Consider the following 18,328-nt stretch of genomic DNA (forward strand, 5'->3'; position numbering starts at 1 on the left):
TTTTGATTGATTGCCCTTTGAGTAATAAAAAAGGGGGTTTAAATGAAGCTACTCGTAGCTATGCAAAGAAAACATAGGCAAGTTGCCTGTCTCCATTTGTGTATCCCAAACAGAAACAGTCACTCAGATTTTCGTCTGCCAACTTACAAATATTGACTAATGAAGATTTAGTGAAGCGCTGTCGAAGAATACGACAGCAGTGTAAATGAAAAAAAGGAAGGAAGGAAGAAAGATGTCTATGTCAATTGCTCCCACTAAGACTGCTCCTCCGACTAACCCTCTGACACTGACTCTGGCATTGATGTTCGTTAAAGCTGCCACAGATGATGACTTGACTCAGTTGACATGATTAATTGTGGGCATTAACTTCTCTTAGTGCAGGCGATTTGCCGGCTTTGATTTTTATTACCTTGCTTATGCATTAGGGCAGGTAATGACGGGTGAACGTTCAGCTATCTATGTTTTGCCTAATAGAGCAAGGTGAAAGTTGACAAAAGGTAAATAAAATTAGAGGGTAGAATTGGTGGGTGAAGCACGAAGACACTCAATTCTGTTTACTTAACACTTTCCTCAACAAACAAAAAACGAAGTTTTCAGGCTTACCACCGCGAATACTGAAACTTCCCACACATCGCTATCGCTTGGTAATTACATTTCAATTACGATAGAACGCAACTAATTTGATTAGACGCCTTTTAGGCGCATAAAACTACATCAAATACAGAGCCATTGACTTCTGCTACTATAAGAGTGCGTCAGCACGTGTAAGTGTGTTTGTATATATGTATGTACATATGCACGTATGCATCCATCTATTTATGTATTTATCCAATTTTCCCACAAAGCAAATATTGACATAGTGTGCGTTGTGAATGCGACCAGTTAGGGAAAAAGGGGAAAACGCAAAATGTAACATTTTCAAAGCCTAGCGTTCATTACGAATATAAAACGCGTGCGCTTAGTTAAAAGTTTCACCGGTTGATGGTTTTGTAACTGGTGTCACATACATGCATACATTTATCATTTAGCTCCGAGTATTGCATTCTGTATATATTTGACTAATTCATCCCCACTAAGCCATACTTTCTATGTAAATGTAGGTATGTATGTATACGCCTTCATTGAAAGCCACCACTACTTTTCTCATAATACCTACCAACAACAAGGGATTACATGCTCATTACAATTGTTGAAGATGGAAGAGCGAGCGCAGGCGCCGTCTTTCGAACGCCTAACCGTTGCCAATGATTTGCGTGAAGAAGCCAGTAGTGGGCTTGCATGTATTGGTGAATGTTGCACACGCTAGTGTAAAATTGTAATTTCACAGAACTTTTGCTATGCCCATAATTAGCTTCTCACATCCATGGGTTATCAATTAAATCTTTATTTGCGTTTAGCGAAGATAATTACGTCGGAATGAGATGGTGTGCGTATATATGAATTGCTTTGAATGAGCGAAAGTTTTGATTATGAATGATTTTGAAATACCTTAACATCTCTTAATAATATAATATCATATAATGCATATATTATGTATCCCAATTGCAATATTTCCACTACAAAGGGCTACTAACGGGTGATCAATTTAGAGGTATCGGGTTTTAAACTCAAATAAAGCAATGAAAATTCAAATTCAGTAGGCAACCTTTTTGTGTAGAACCATTCAAGACATTTATTTGTAAAGATAATCCCTCTCAAATGTTTGCCGCAACTGCGCCGTAATTCGGCCATCCGTAAGAACCAATGTTGAATGACTCGCTGGAGGTTTTCGGTCGGTATCTCGTGAATAACTTTAGTAATGTTGGCTTTCAATGCTTCAATCGAAGTTGGTTTATCCACAAAACATTTAGACTTTACACACCCTACAAATAAAAGTCCAAAGGTGTGATATCATCACTTGGTGGCTAATCCACTGGTCCGAGACGAGAGATAAATTAGTCACCGAAACGACGGCGCTGTAAATTGATTATTTCACAGACTGTATGGCAAGTAGTGCCGTCTTGTTGGAACCAAATGTTGTGGAGATCACTGGCATCAAAAAGTCGTTTATCATGGCCCGATAGAATAAATATGGACCTCAGCCTATAGGCCGCCCCAAACTGTTGTTTTCAATGGATGTTCTTAAATGACTTCGGGTTGCTCTTCAGCCCAAGCACCGCAATTTTGCTTATTGACTTAGGCATTAAAACGGGCGGTATCAATTAGATCATAACCGGTGCCGAGACATGGGTCTATGAATATGGCAACGGTATGAACAAAAAATCATCAGAATGACGCATCTCAGATCAGAACAAACTGCTGATGCTAGACCGAACAGTAAATAAGTGGATTATAAGGCGGCCGCCGTAGCCGAATTCGGAATTCACAGAAAGAACGTTGGTTCGAATCTCGGTGAAACACCAAAATTAAGAAAAACATGTTTCTAATGGCGGTCGCCCCTCGGCAAGCAATGGCAAACTTCCGAGTGTATTTCTGCCATGAAAAAGCTCCTCATAAAAATATCTGTCGTTCGGAGTCGGCTTGAAACTGTAGGTCCCTCCATTTGTGGAACAACATCAAGACGCACACCACAAATAGTAGGAGTAGCTCGGCCAAACACCCAAAAAGGGTGTACGCGCCAAATATATATATATAAGAGCGAACTGCAGCGATTGAGGGAGAATGTCCATTGAAAGTGGATAGAATTGTCACCAAAAACATCGTTATTACAGCAAGCTTCGTGTTCATCTGAGTTGGCCTCGTGTGACTTTTTGCTGTTCCCTCAACCCAACCTAACACTTCACACAGCATTTTTTGAAACAATTGAGGCTGAAAAGAAGAATTCACTGAAAAAGGTGAAGGTAATTTTAAAATCGGATTATGAAATATATGTATTTTGAAGGTTTTAAGAAGAGTAGTGAGCAAACGCAGAAACCTCTACTGGAATAATGCAGCACAATAGCGGTGCAGTCGCATTACAATAGCACTTAGCGATAGGTTGTTTTCCTTTTTCGATTCAATGTTCCGCTAACCAGGAGCCTATGCAAAAGTACGTGCATAAAAAATGTCAATTCGTCACAAAAAACATCGTGCCACCACTCATAGAAACTGCAGCGAAAGATCATACCACCATATACCACTCAACCTTTGTCTTCGTTTTTGTCACCTACCATTCTTTTTCATCGTCATCGTCATTCTCATTCAACCATTCTCAAGACACTCATTCTTCGCTTGAAAATAAGTTGAAATAATTAATAGAAGATTAATATTAATATATAATATAAGATCTAATTTTTCGAGCTAGAAAAACGTTTCTAACTCTAACAGCTAAAAATCTGTGTTTTTATTATCATATCTGTTGGGCGATTTCTTTAACCTGCAGTTGGAGAATATAGTTAGTACGAGCTACAGAACTGAAACGAACTGGCACAAAAGCGTGCAACTACTGGCATCATAGACCTTTTCCAATGTGGATAGCGAAGTAAGGCGAACGGATCTGAAGGTGAGCGAGGGCGAAACGAAAAATCAGCGCATTCGGGTCTCACCAACCGTGTAACTGTTGACAGTTATAAATTTGGAAAAGAAGAGGGCGTAGTCTACTTGGGAACAAGCACCAACAACAACAGCGACGTCAGCATTAAAATCCAACGCAGAAAGTTTCTTGTCAACAAGGGCTACTTTGGACTCAGTAGAAAATAGAGTCGTGAACTCCTCTCTCAACGAACAAAATTAACAATTTATAAGTCTCTCATCATGCCCATTGTATTATGTGGAGCAGAAGCATAGACGATAACAAGAGAAGATGTTCCATTGCGCTGGAAGAGCCAAGTGGAGACGAAATTGGCTTCACTGTCTATATCTTTGCCACCAGATGTAGGAAGATAAATACGACTCTGTGCTATAATTTATTATTGTTTCTGATTGTTGTTGCTACAATTCTAGAAAAGAGGTGCTCTCTTACTCTTTCATCTGCTAGTATCGGACCTTTGGACTTCGTGCTATTCTGAAATTATGCAAGAGAGAATCTCCCTAATTTAATATTTATTCACGGCAATGCCTAATCAGCAGTACCTAAACCTTCTAGGGAATTGTTGGAGCACTTAACAGGGAAGATCCAATCATGCAGCTATCTGCAGCTAATCTGTCTATTACTAACATTCTGTCTATTACTATTCTGCTCAAGCAAAATTACCAAATATTAAACAAGTGCATTATGAAGTGGTGGTGAGTTTTAAGTTTTTTCGCTTACTATGAATATAACAAGCCCGATATTAAAGAGAGTTTGTTTTTAGTAACTCAAAGGTTAAGAGCGCATCACAACCCCAGGCTCTTTAAGGTTTGTATAAGTACATTGTCCGCCGGTGGAGGTATTCAAAGCAGTTCAGATTGGCATATGATTGACCACCTCAGAGGGACCACCTCAGAGCAACCACTCTTCCGAAAGTATCTCCAATTTAAATAGCTCCTAAAATCATAAACATAGAATTAAAAATTTGATGATGTTTTTAGGACTAAATATCCGACTGCCGATAAATCTCAAAAGAGTTGGAAGTTAACTTTTTAGTTTTTTCAATAAACAGCGCAAACGGAAAAAAAAATTTTTATAATTTCTTTTTTAATTTCCTTAAAAAAACAAACATAATATTGAACATTATCTAGTAGCAACGAGCCCAAAATCTGGGCATAGCACTTTATACTAAGCTGGGCTGGAAAGCTCACATCAAAAAAAAAATGAGAACTTCTGAAAGACGTCCAAATAAATAAGCTCAATCGGCGGCAACTTACTTACTTGCAAGCAAACACTAGGAAACGGTTTGCACTTACCGGCTACAATTCTGGGGATGAGCTAGCCAAAGTACACCATCTCTATCACTGTTTGTATAACAAATTTCTGCGGAATATAAAAAGCACGCCATACTACTTACATATATGTATATAAGGAATAGTGACAACTATGACTAAAGTAACGAAGCAATTTGCCACAGCCCACAAATAGCGACTAAAGAAATTCTGCATCGTCTTCTCGAAGACATTTAAAATGTACAACGGTATCAGACCTTATGGAAAGCGAATTGCTATTATATTGTAAAATGCTTCTTAAAACAAGTTGAATTAAAAAATGAAAATTACTTATTAGTATCCTTTTATATACCTAATATAAGTATATACTAGGTGCAACTGTTCAACGCTTCTATAAAATGAATACGAATTGAAAAAAGAAATTAGTAGTTAATTTTATTACCTTTCTATTGCACTCATTTTCTTACGCATAAAACTTCCACATATATCCACAATATCTTTCCTTTTGTAGTCACACCTTCATAGTAAGGCAAAATAAAAATAAGAGGCACTTTAATAATAAAATTTTAAAACATTTTGTGGTACAAATCACAGTAAAAAGTTGACTTTTATTATATCAGCCAAATGATAATAGTTAAATGATTTTATTTTGTCATGAATAGAAGTTAGTGCCAAGTAACCACAAAGCCGTTAATCCTTAAGTTAATATTTAAGTGAATTTGGTATCGCTTGATTTGTTTTAACTTCGAGAAATCAAAGGATGTTTTTGCAGTCCATTCCGTGTCTGAAATGCAAGTCAGCGTTAGACGAGCTTGCTCGGCATTATGCTTATAGTTCACAGATCCACGTTGTAATATGTCCAACCAAAAGATGAAAACTATTTGTATTTGAAGCTCAACAGCACACAATATTACAATTTCAAACTCTTCTAATAAAAATTACTGTTATATGCAAATGTCCACCATAATTACGGAATATTTTGTGTTGTGCAATAGTTGACTATTTGTCTTACAAGAACGTGAGTCCGAAATAAAAATATATATTATATACTAAACATATATAAATACGATAATTAGTTCATTTGCTATTAGAGCTGGATATTTTTTATAAAAGAAAATATATCAACTCTTGTCACATTAGTTAGGATTCTACGCTTATTAACTGCATGAATTAATTGGCCGTGGAAAAAAAATTATTTCTTGAGGGAAATAACTTTATTTAATTATCAATGAGGCGTATGTATCAAAAGAAAAATAATGAAAAGTCTTATACTCGTATTTTGGTTTTTTCACGGAACCTTATATGAAAACTTGTTGTAAAGTATCGAAAACAGTTGAAAAGTGGAACAATTATTATCCGTCGCGAAAGTTGAGCATATCGACTCCATGAAAATATTCCTTTTCCTTTTTGTCAAAAAGTACTTACGTTTTACTCCATTACCGCTTTTTGAGAATGAATCACTCCCACTTTTTTTTCACCCACGAGCACAAAAGTGAGTTTATTTCCAATTTATTATTGCTAAATATATATTTCATGGACTAAAATGGTTTAAATTATTTTACAATACTTAATTTGGATATAAAATTGTATACATGCGATAAAGGGTTAAAAACCGGTTGAAAAGTACATAAACTTCTTATTCTTGTATATATATATATATATTAGGGCGGGTCGATTTAAAAATCGCTCATTGTTCTGTGAAAATCGTATTCTAGTGATCAAAATAAGAAACTTTGCTGAAGGAACCATACCTCTAAAACGAATTCTGATGTCCCCCAATTTGGGTCGAACGAAAAATCTCATTTTGACCCATTTAGAGTGCTCCAATCGACTCCAAATGTATGACCGACCCCCACTAACTTTGGACGGCCGATCCACCCATGCCAGTGGCACACCCCCTGGAACTCCTCTGGAGGGGTTACCCATACAATCATTTCAAAATATCACCATTTTTGGCCTTTACATGAGAAAAGAAACTAAAAAGTTCGACCCAAATTGAGGGACATCAGAATTCGTTTTAGAGGTATGGTTCCTTCGGCAAAGTTTCTTATTTTGATCCCTAGAATATGATTTTCACAGAGCACTGGGCGATTTTTTTGCCTCCCCACAAATCGACCCGGCCTAATATATACATATATATATGTATATAATTGGCGCGTACACGCTTTTTGGGTATTTGGCCGAGCTCCTCCTCGTATTTGTGGTGTGCGTCTTGATGTTGTTCCACTTCTCATTCTTCCTCTACATAAATTTGTATGTCTTGACTTTTTAGTTTTTGAAATACATCATAACAATTATTTTCGGTCCGTTCTTCTAAGGAAACTACTTCGAATTACCATTTGTTTGTACCAACAATTCAAGGAATTTATAAATGAAACTTTGGTTTGAACGAAGGTATACAAACATAACTCCATGAATGGTTCGTGCCTGAAATTATAGTATTGGCAAAAAGATGAGAAAATGTGCACCAGCACTTCCTTTTAATTGGTGGTATAAAAGTCTAAGTAATATCAGATTAAACCAGCTCTTCATGTCTTTCTCGTTTTTTCTTCTGAAATAATACTCACACTTCTTGCGTGAACATGCATTTATTCCCTATGGACCTGCTAGTTCCTATTTCTCACAAAATGTAATCGATGTTGCTCAAAATATAAATGAAACTAGAAGCGCCAAGAGCTTAGCTGCTACATACGCCTGTAAAAATACTCCTATGACTACTTAAAGTAATACAATTTTCGCTACTTTCTTTCTGTTTCACAAGATATTCATAGCGCAGAAACTTTAATTTCTTCAAAAGTTTCAACATTTAATCCCAAAGCGACACAAAACAAGCAACAAATAATAAAAACCTTGTGCACATTTTTATATTTTTATAAACTTTGCTCTGACAGCAATTTATGTATTCCGTCTGCCACCATATTTATTGCATAAAATACTACCCCCAATTTATTTAAAACACTCATACACCTACTACATATATGTAAGCACAGACGCACATACGCGATATACCACACATACATGTAGATCCATTTGTTCGCACGCAAAGAGAGTTCGAAATGGCGAACCCCAATGAACTCACAACTCCCCAACCACCTACTCACTCCAACGGCACTGGCTTTCAACTGTGGAGTACGCATGTGCAGTAATTATAAATACAAATACCAGTAAATGCTGCAGCTTTTTTAACAGAGAGAACTATATAAATAAAATATAATATGGAAGGATAAGGACGGAGGAGGCAAGGTGGAAATGGAAGAAAGACAAAGTGAAATTTGAACAGAAGTACAATTGTGGGTGATTGGGTGGCCACCCACACTCGAGTGAATGAATGAGTGAATCAAGCAACCCTCAAAGCAGTGAAGCAGTGGCTTGTGGGGGCGAGGGTTGGCGGGGAAGCAAGTCATGCGGTGGTAAAATAAATCAAAATTTTATTTGGAAGTGCAGTAAAACCGAATAGCCAAGCAAACACATAAAATGGACGCGATGCAACAAAATGGAAAAGAAAAAACTCTGCAATTGTACGCGATGAAGACACAAAACACCAGGAATAAATGGCAACTAAACAAGCAGAAAAAAATAACACAAAGAAACAAATAAAAATGCAAAAACAAAATGGCAACTGTGTAATTTATTACTTAAGTTAAGAGGCAGCAGCCCGAACAGAGCGTGGGGCTGTCAACTTGTGCCAAATAAATAAAATATAGTAAAATATAAACGGGTCGACGGCAGGAATTTGCTGGAGAAGAATAATCTATGTAAGAAAACTAAATTAAGAGTGGGCGCAAAAGCAGTAAGACCTGCAAGTAACGAAAAGCATAACAGCGCAACTCTTTAGTATTTATTGTATTTAGCCGCTCTTGTTGTTTTAGCAGCCGTAGCTGCAATGAATTTTGATGAGCTCTGCGAAGTGGTTTATTTCCGCATTTGGAATTTTTATTTGTTTCTTTATTTTGTCTTATTTATTTATAAAATTGCTTATCTGTTCCGCCATATATCTGTATGTGTGTATGTGTATGGATGGCATACGCGTGTGAAGGGGCGTTTCATTTTGATTTCGATTTCTCTCTTGTTCTTGTTTAGTCCCATTGCAATTTCACAATTGTATGTGTGTACTTATGTACCGAGGCACCAATGCCCGCATGTTTGTGCTTTATAAGTACTTTAGCTTTGTATCCATGTACATGCTCGACGCCATTTTGTTTTTTTGTTTTGCTCAGCCTGAGTACTCATTGTCAGCCATACGCTTCAAGCATTTTAAGGTGCTCGAGTTTGTTTATCTTTCATTGAAATTTTAAGTGCTTTAAATTTATGTGTTCGCACACATGAAACATACATAGGTGTACATATACACATATACACATTCATATATGTACATATTTCTATACACAAGTGCTTCTTTTAAGTACATACTATATATGTATATGCGTATATGTAACAGGTAGTTGTGTTAACACTCGTGTACACCCACCTATGTATGTATGTGCATGGCATATGTTTGAGCCAGAAATTTCACAATTCGATAGAAACTGCAAATTATGTGTCTTAAAAGCAGTATATTTGCTAAGCTGTTAATTTATGAACTTGGGTTGGTAATTTAAATTGAATATAATTTCTTAATAAAAATAATATGTGGCTTCGGAAGAAAAATCGGTCGGGGTGCATGCACCGCTAAGTTTCAATTCCAAATTCTACGTCCGAAATGATACGGCTGCTCTAAAAAACTAGGTGCCATGAATGTTTAGTCGTTAAAGACAAATTTACTAAAGCGCCTTTAAATCATCCAAATCCATCAACAAATCATCGCGGACTTTTTCTCCTTCTTTTTGATTGGCGCGAAAACTGCTTAAGGGGTTATACGCAGTTATGATTTTCAAAAAAATCGATTTTCTTTATTGCATTTTTGTAATGTACATATATTCAAAAGTATACGCACGAAATTTGAAGTAGATCTAAGCAATACTTTCGGAGTTATACCTAAATATGTAGAGATGCCTCGGCACGTTTTAAGGCACGTTCAACCGGTATTGAAACTTTAAACGTGTTTTTTTCAAAACGGCATTTTTCAAGTCGGTGTACACGATATCTCGAAAACGGCTTGTTTGATCGGTCAACCGTTTTAACTCAATCTTTAAAGAAACATTTTCTAGTAATTAATCGTTCTTTTTGTAAATCGACAAAACTGATCTTACGGAAGCATATCGCGTTGAGACGTGTCCGAAACACGGTTTTTCGCAAGCCGCCCGCGAGTCGCCGTTTGTGTGTTCGTGCGCGTCCGCGTAAGTCGAAGAGCGCATTCTGGCACAAAAAAATTAATTGTAATTAATCCTTTTCGAATTGCACGCATTTTTTTCCATACATAAATGCACAGATGTTTATTACGTTAATATCCTTAAAAAATTTTCATCCCAGAGGCGCAGAAATTAGTTAAATTTTTAATTGTTTATTATTGTAAAAAAAGTTATTTACAAAAACAAAACATCAAGTTTCGGAACAAAAATAACGTTTTATTTTAATATCATCCTTTATCAGTCTGCAGTTGAAAAATCGTTGTAATCGGATACTTACTTTACGAGAAATGTGATAATTATTCAAGCGCTGCAAAAAACTTCGATAGTTAATAAAAAAAAAACTATTTAGAATTTTCTGAGTGTGCTTCTGGATGATAGAACTCAGTCCTGGCTGAATTTCATCGCAAAATATTCACTTTGGTAATTTTGATGCCCACTTGGGAAAGCCTTACCCACTTATTTTCCATTTTATAATCAATTTACGGCCAAATTTTAAGGTAAAAATCGAAATCATTTCTTTTAAAAGCTGCCATTTTGTGAAAATTCACTATTTTGATTAGCCGAACGATTAATTACTAGATAATCTAATATATTAACAAAATTTGTTTGGTTTTTTGATTTCAGATAATCCAATCCTGAGTTACGATGTACACCGTAAATCGTCTTTTTTTAAAGGAGGTTCCAGAAATCGCCTGCAGCGCGCTCTATAATCAACATTTTCATAAATAAAAAATTTTGTTACGTTCTTGAAGGATGCTTTTATAACCGCCAAAAATTTTCAAATTAAAATATTCTGAAGTTTCTTCAGGATAAATCCTTGACAACCCGTCTTTTATTTGCTTCATAACTGCATATAACCCAAACTTAGAAGAAAATAAGTCAAAGTGTTAAAGAATTTGATAAGGAATTCAGTTTTCTTAAAGCTTTATAAATCGGAGCATTGACAGCCTAACTGCTTCTTACTTGTTTCAAGGAAAAAATTACATTATTCCAAAACAGCTTTGAAGGATGAGAAAATGTACGCATGCTAGAAGTTTATATTATATATTATGTATACATATATATATGTATATATAGGTACCTTACACCCTATCTGGAGCAACTATACAACTATAAATAATATTAACAACAGATAACAGAGAGAATAGTACTGCTGCAGGATAAGGTTAACATTAAACTACTCTCAGCGAATTTGAAGGAATCAGCAGACGTAACCGTGAGAAATGAGTGAGCACAATTCTGCTGTAGAATTTCCGGTTACGTGACAACCAAAGTTAATCTCACAATTTCGCTTCAGATGCCCAAACCTTGAAATATATTATCCTTGCACACTTCTTTTCTCTGGTTCATAATTTGAGTAATTTTGCGTCATTTATAACAGCGATATCTCGATTTTTGCTAAAACTACCGTTATATGAGATAAGGACGTGCTTACCAACTGATTTCGTCAATTTTCGACATACATACATACATTTTCCTTCTATTAAGGTAAGAGTTATTCCTAAGTTTCACGAACTCTAAGGCTGTAACTAAAGTTTTTCTCGATTTGTAGCTTGCAAAAGTGTGCGAGGTTTTTATCCCATTTCAATAGTATTCTTATTCTTTTCCTTTTTGAAAATTACAGTTTATGGGAAGTCGACGCGGTTATTGACCGATTCCATGCTTTTTCAATACCAACTTTCCTTAGATAATAAATTCTTTTTTACGAACAAATCCTTTCAATGGCAGCCTTGTGAATCAGCTGTTCAGAAACGTTTGGACGTAGTCGTGTTTATACGGGCAGTTTCTCACACTTCAGAAGCTCTCAAATCGCATTTCAAATGCGGTCTGTGGCGACAGCCTAAAACGTCTCGATGTGTGTTAAGTGTGCGTTTTAACTCCATATCAAAATGGAACTAATCTTCTTCTTATAGTTTTGTTATATCGTTACATCGAAATACTTTAACATTTTAACTTAATAGCATTTGATATAAATAAGCACATAAGCTTATAATTATTATAAAGTAGTATCATAGCTTAACATATCATATTATATATTTTTCTATTATTATATACACTGAATTACAAATTAAGGACACAGTTAATGTTAATTCTCTGTTGAAGCTGATATCTAGCTTTGCGCCCCTCTTTTGGTATTCCGCCGCGTGCAATTTCAATCAGTCGGCTGTGGGAGGCTCTTTTCACGTGTTCAGTCCATGCGCTCAAGTGTGGGATTTATACATTTTACAAAATCGTCGGAGTTTGTTTGGCTTCTTATGTCTTGATTATTAACGCAATTCCATCTTGTTTTCCCTTCAATTGTCCTTAATGTGTGTATTTCTGCTTGATTTGACATGAAATTTTTCGCTCGAGCTTCGGCCCCACATACGGTGCTAAGGATCTCACAATCGTGTTGCATATACGCGTTTTGCTTTCAACGATCATATGCTTATTTTTCCATATCATATCACGAAAATAATATGAAATGCATTACTTGCTCTATAATGCTAATGATAAACTCCAGTTTACACCTTATTGGTTCTTTAGGGTTTTTGGTTAGACACTTCCATCTTGCATTTCAGACTCGTTGTTATGAGGTGATGTAGAAGTCTCTGCAGATTATCTTCGCAGTCTGCTACTACAAATAATCGTCTGCATAACAAATAATTGTTATGTTTTGGTTGTTCAATTAACATCCTTCAAGTTGGTTAACGTCCGAGAACAATGATGAGATTAAAACTTATTTGTGGGCTAAAAAACTCCCGCTGTCGTATTTCTTCTATGCTCGTATTACACAATCTATGCTTTTAGTAGATTTGCCAATCACCATGACTTATGAAACGATTCTTTATTATTTAGATGTACATTCATATGTAAGTAAGCAGATATATACATATATATATGTATATGTTATTTATAAATATTTTGCATAAGCGGTGGGTCTGTATTTGTACTTTTTGGCTGCCGAAAAATCGATCACTTTAATATTTTTTATATTTATCTGATTGCATAATACCATTTCCGGTAAAACCACCTCTATTTGCCAAATCGTTTTCTGAATGAATTTCACCATAGACCCGTACAATCCGTACATACTTATGTGCATATATTATACAAGAATACTGAGTATACAATTTTCTTAAATCCAGGAAATTGGTAAATGATGACATTTCGAAGTAAATTTTTTGGTATTAAAAACTTGATCTATTGCTCGTATTTCAGTAGATAACAATCAAGGCAATTTTAAGGAAATTATGAATTATTAAATGAATTTCTGGTTGCATGGAGTTTAGGAATTAGTAGTTAAAAAATAAAAATAAATTACGATATGTGTAATATTTGTCGATATAGAACAAATACCGTGAAGAATTTCATTATACTTCATTTTTATACCGGCGCACTTGTGCCCAAGGGTATACAAATGTTGTTCACATAACGGTATAAGGGAATTGAGATAGATAATATAAACCAAAATACTCGGAATGATGATCGGAGTCGTTTGGCCATGTCTGTTTGTTCGTCCGTCTGCTCGTGCGCACCTTAACTCGAGCAATGAAACTTATATTAGCTTCACAGATTACTAGGTTATCTATTATTCATTATATTGTATACTATATATATATATATATATATAATTGGCGCGTACACCCTTTTTGGGTGTTTGACCGAGCTCCTCCTCCTATTTGCGGTGTGCGTCTTGGAGTTGTTCCACAAGTGGAGGGACCTACAGTTTCAAGCCGACTCCGAACAGCAGTTATTTTTATGAGGAGCTTTTTCATGGCAGATATACACTCGGAGGTTTGCCATTGCCTGCCAAGGGGCGATCGCTAATAGAAAAATGTTTTTATTAATTTGGTTTCACCGAGACTCGAACCAACGTTCTCTCTGTGAATTCCGAATGGTAATCACGCACCAACCCATTCGGCTATAGCGGCCGCCCATTATATATTACCCATACAAATTTTTTCTCCTGAAAATCGAGATCATAAAATAATCTTAAATTATAGCTATACTTTTTTCCGTGCAACCCTGTGTTTTCCGTATTATCAGTAATTATTGTTATGAGTGTAAGGGAAAACGTCAAAGTAAAAACTAAATAAAATTCATGCCGGCAAAGAAAATAACCGGAAGAAATATCTAGCTCCCAGAACTTACCGTGCCTCACATACAAAACACGGATATACTCTGAACTGTTACTGCTCAATTTTGAATAACAACTTTTGGGTAAAAGAGCGTAGCTCTTAACGACTATATAAAACTCCTTGACCTATCAAAAGTATTGCTCCCCACCTCGTTTATATTCGACATAAATATTTTTACTTTTTATATGTTAAGACTCAATTTTGGACCTTCTTTTGATTCTATCATACAAGACGAATACCTCTTAAACTGACAATTGTACAATTTTTGGTCAATAGCATTTTCTTGTGAGCCTAACATAGGTATAACTACACTCTTCATTTGAGCTGGCATATGCCTTTCATAGTTTTCGAAAGCTAGTAAACTTGACGCATTTTATGAAAATTTACACAAAACTTCACTTTTTTCAATGAAGAAAATATAAACAACTTCTGTGTTAAATGGAAGTGTCATATTTTTATTTCTATATTTCACCTTTTAAGCAACACATAATTGGTTCAAGCTAAAATTTGTAGAAAATATTTGAACTTATTTGCATGCCTCATTTTCACAAAAAACAAGATGGTCATTAGAATGCCAAACAAAATCTAATAGGTATAAAGAGAAAGAAACACCCTATCGATCAGTGACGGCCACACTTTTCGATGTTGCATACAAACGAATATACTCGCATAACAAATTCACACAATATGCACAATTGATGAGTCAGTGTAGGCAAAGGATAACTCTCATTGCCTATTAGTTTGTTTGGTTCAAAAAATTGGCAGCCAGCCTAAACTAAATTTCACTAATTTGTGCGCTGATACATCAAGTTCGGTCCGAACTGAATACAGAATTCCTTACTAGTTAGAGTTAGTAATGATTTTGTCTCCGTAGCCGAATGGTTTGCGAGTAACTGTCACTCGATAATTTCCTGTCCGATGACCACTTTGCACATGAAACATCAAATGATGTGAAAAGTTGTATCCCAAGCGACTTAAGTACTGAGGGTAGGCAATAGTATATCTCCGAATGCATTCCTGCCATGGAAAAGGCTCACAAAAACTCATCTGCCACTAATAAGATAACATCACCATGCACAAAACAATTTGGAAGAAAAGCTCGGCCAAACAACTTTGAGATGATATGCGCGATTTATGTATACCAAATGACATAGACCTATACTTTTATTCTCCCTTTTTGTGCAGCAATCTATGATGTAAAAGATCATTACAAGTGCTATTCTTAATCTTGTTTATATATAAATACATACTTAAATATTTTAGGTTAAATAAATCTAATAGTTCTCATTTATTTCTGATCATTGCAGGTGTGGTTCAAGAATCGTCGCGCCAAGTGGCGTAAGCGCGAACGCAATGCCATGAATGCGGCTGTTGCCGCCGCCGACTTCAAATCTGGCTTCGGCTCACAGTTTATGCAACCCTTCGCCGACGACTCGCTCTACTCGTCATATCCCTATAATAACTGGACAAAAGTGCCCTCGCCGTTGGGCACGAAACCCTTTCCGTGGCCGGTTAATCCGCTCGGTTCCATGGTGACCACCAATCATCATCAGAATTCGGTGAATTGTTTTAATACCGGCGCTAGCAGCATACCTGTCAGCATGAACAATTCCATGTTGCCGGGCACAATGGGCTCCACGCTTACCAACACAAATGTCGGTGCTGCACCATGCCCCTACACCACGCCTACAAATCCGTACATGTACCGCGCCGCCGCCGAACCCTGCATGACGTCGAGCATGTCATCGAGTATCGCCACATTACGCCTGAAGGCCAAACAGCACACGACTGGTTTTGCCAGTCCCTACTCGGCACCATCGCCAGTGTCGCGCTCCAATTCGGCGGGTCTGTCGGCATGTCAGTACACTGGCGTGACTGATGTTGTCTGAGAAAACGCCCTTGGGGCGCTACTCAATCAACATCAACACCATTTACATCACTTCTCCGCTAGTAGTGGTGCCGGGGTATCCTCTCACTCACCCAATATAAACAACAATTTACATCATTTGCATAACAATAATAATAATAACAACAACAACTTGTTGAATAACAACAACCTGCTGCTAGATCATAACGGTGATCTGAGTGTGGGTGGTTTGGTGGGCAACGGTACCCACAGCAGCAAATCGCCACTAGGACATCAACACAGTGATATGGGGGATGGCAACGGCGGTAATGGTGGGACAAATGGGCTGCTGGGGCCAAATGTCAATAGCGATGGTGGCGAAGAGGTGGAAGAGGTGATTGACTAAAGGTGACGAATGTGAATTAAATAGGTTGAGTTAATATAACTCAAAAAAAAAAAATACTAAGAACTTAAAGAAAAAAGCACAATCCACAGCTCTCAAAATATTTGAAGCTTAAACGGATTAAGTGCACAAAAATTATAAAAAAATATTTGTTATTTGTAAAATATTGATCAACTGAAGCCTATTCAGACGAGTAGTTGTAAGTAATTGAATTAATTGTAGTTAAAATGATGAACATTTGTATTTAAAAAGGAAGAAAAATTAACTAAAAATACCCAAAGAACAATAACTATTTTTAAATTCAGCCACTGCGGTAACTTATGTATTTAAATATGTTAAGTAAGAACGCAAGGATAAATTAAAAGAAAAATCTAGTTATTTTTTATTATTACTAAACTAAAGAAAGCACATATTGAAATTGTTTTGTAAAGTGATTATGCGATTTTTTGTGTTAAGTTTTTCCAAAAATTGTGTTGCTTTTACAGCAGAAAAAATGTAAATAAAAACACACAAATGACTCTTCGCCCAATAAATTATTTAATAAAATTGTTCAGAATTAAAGAATAAAAACTTATCAGCGCATTTAAGACACATTTAATAAAACAAAATTTCGAATAAGGAATTTAAAGCAAAACACCTAAACAACTTCCTGGTCCGCAAAGAAAGAACACCAAATTCAGATAAGTAAATAAATTAAAACATTCGAAATGAATAGTTTCCTTTTCTAACTACTTTGCTCACTTTCCTTCACTCAGATTTTTTTTTTTTTCAAAAAGAAACGAAATTAAATAGTACTAAGAAAGTCGTGTAATACCATAATCAATCAATTTAGCAAGCATACATATGAAAAAAATTATTGTAAATTAAAAAGTACTATTAAATAAAGTAAATGCAAATTCTATCACTAACAGTTTTTAAGAAGTTGTCTAGTCGTGTAACTCAAACAAAAAAATCTATATATAAATGAAGAACACAAACAGCTAAACGTATAATAAAAGTAAATAAATATAAATATTATATAATAAATTTTAAGAAAAACATCTGAAAGTGAACAATAAAAAAATTGCAATGAACATCTTTAAATGGTTTTATATTTATGAGGAAAACGGTAAAAGATAATAATTGTGACAGAAAAATAGAAGTCGAACATAAAAATAAATAATTGCCGCCTACCCTTCTCTTGAGCTCCTTCTTCTACATATTTGTGGTGTGCGTCTTGATGTTGTTCCACAAATGGAGAGGCCTACAGTTTTAAACCGATTCCAAACGGCAAATGGTTTTTTATGAGGAACTTTTTCATGGCAGGAATACACTCGGAGGTATGCCATTGACTGCCGAAGGGCGACCGCTATTAGAAAACACTTTTATTTTATTTTTTCTATTATTTGATGTTCATGCACGCATATTCGAACCTACATACTCCCGAATAGTAGTCGCGCACCAACCATTCGGCTACGGCAGCCGATGTCGGACATACAAAAGTGTATATTGCATACCACCTTGATCAAAAAGTTCTAGGCACAACCGCCAGGAGACACTCTAAGTATTTTGATTAGAGTTCTACCTTTTTTGTTAGGTTGCCACAAATGTGTCAATAATCGCAAATTAAACATCAGAAAGCTGGCAGAGGACTTGAACATTGTCTATGGATTCATTCAAGATATTATAGTTGCTGCAAAGTTTTCCCCCAAGACCTGAGTTTCGTTGAATCTGAGTCAACATTCATCAAACGCATCGTTACTGGAGACGTGACCAGGATTTAGGAGTACGATATCCAGACATTAGGCGAGCGAATGTTTTCAGTCAAAAAAGAAACCGATGCTCATGGTTTTTATGGATTACAACGGTGTTGTATACCACCACCATTTTGTCAGAAGGTCAGACAGGTCAT

General features: G+C 36.0%; 1 protein-coding gene across 1 annotated transcript in view; it reads left to right on the forward strand.

Moving 5' to 3' along the window:
* LOC128871956 (pituitary homeobox homolog Ptx1) overlaps positions 1–17,483 on the forward strand; it is a 122,843-nt gene extending 105,360 nt beyond the window's left edge. Inside the window, exon 5 of the mRNA XM_054114159.1 lies at positions 15,496–17,483. Coding sequence (XP_053970134.1) covers positions 15,496–16,077 — 582 coding nt within the window. The 3' untranslated portion in view covers positions 16,078–17,483. The remainder of the gene's footprint in view (positions 1–15,495) is intronic.
* Positions 17,484–18,328: the final 845 nt, after the last annotated feature.

The sequence above is a fragment of the Anastrepha ludens genome, chromosome 2 (assembly GCF_028408465.1).
Source record: "Anastrepha ludens isolate Willacy chromosome 2, idAnaLude1.1, whole genome shotgun sequence".
NCBI lineage: Eukaryota > Metazoa > Arthropoda > Insecta > Diptera > Tephritidae > Anastrepha > Anastrepha ludens.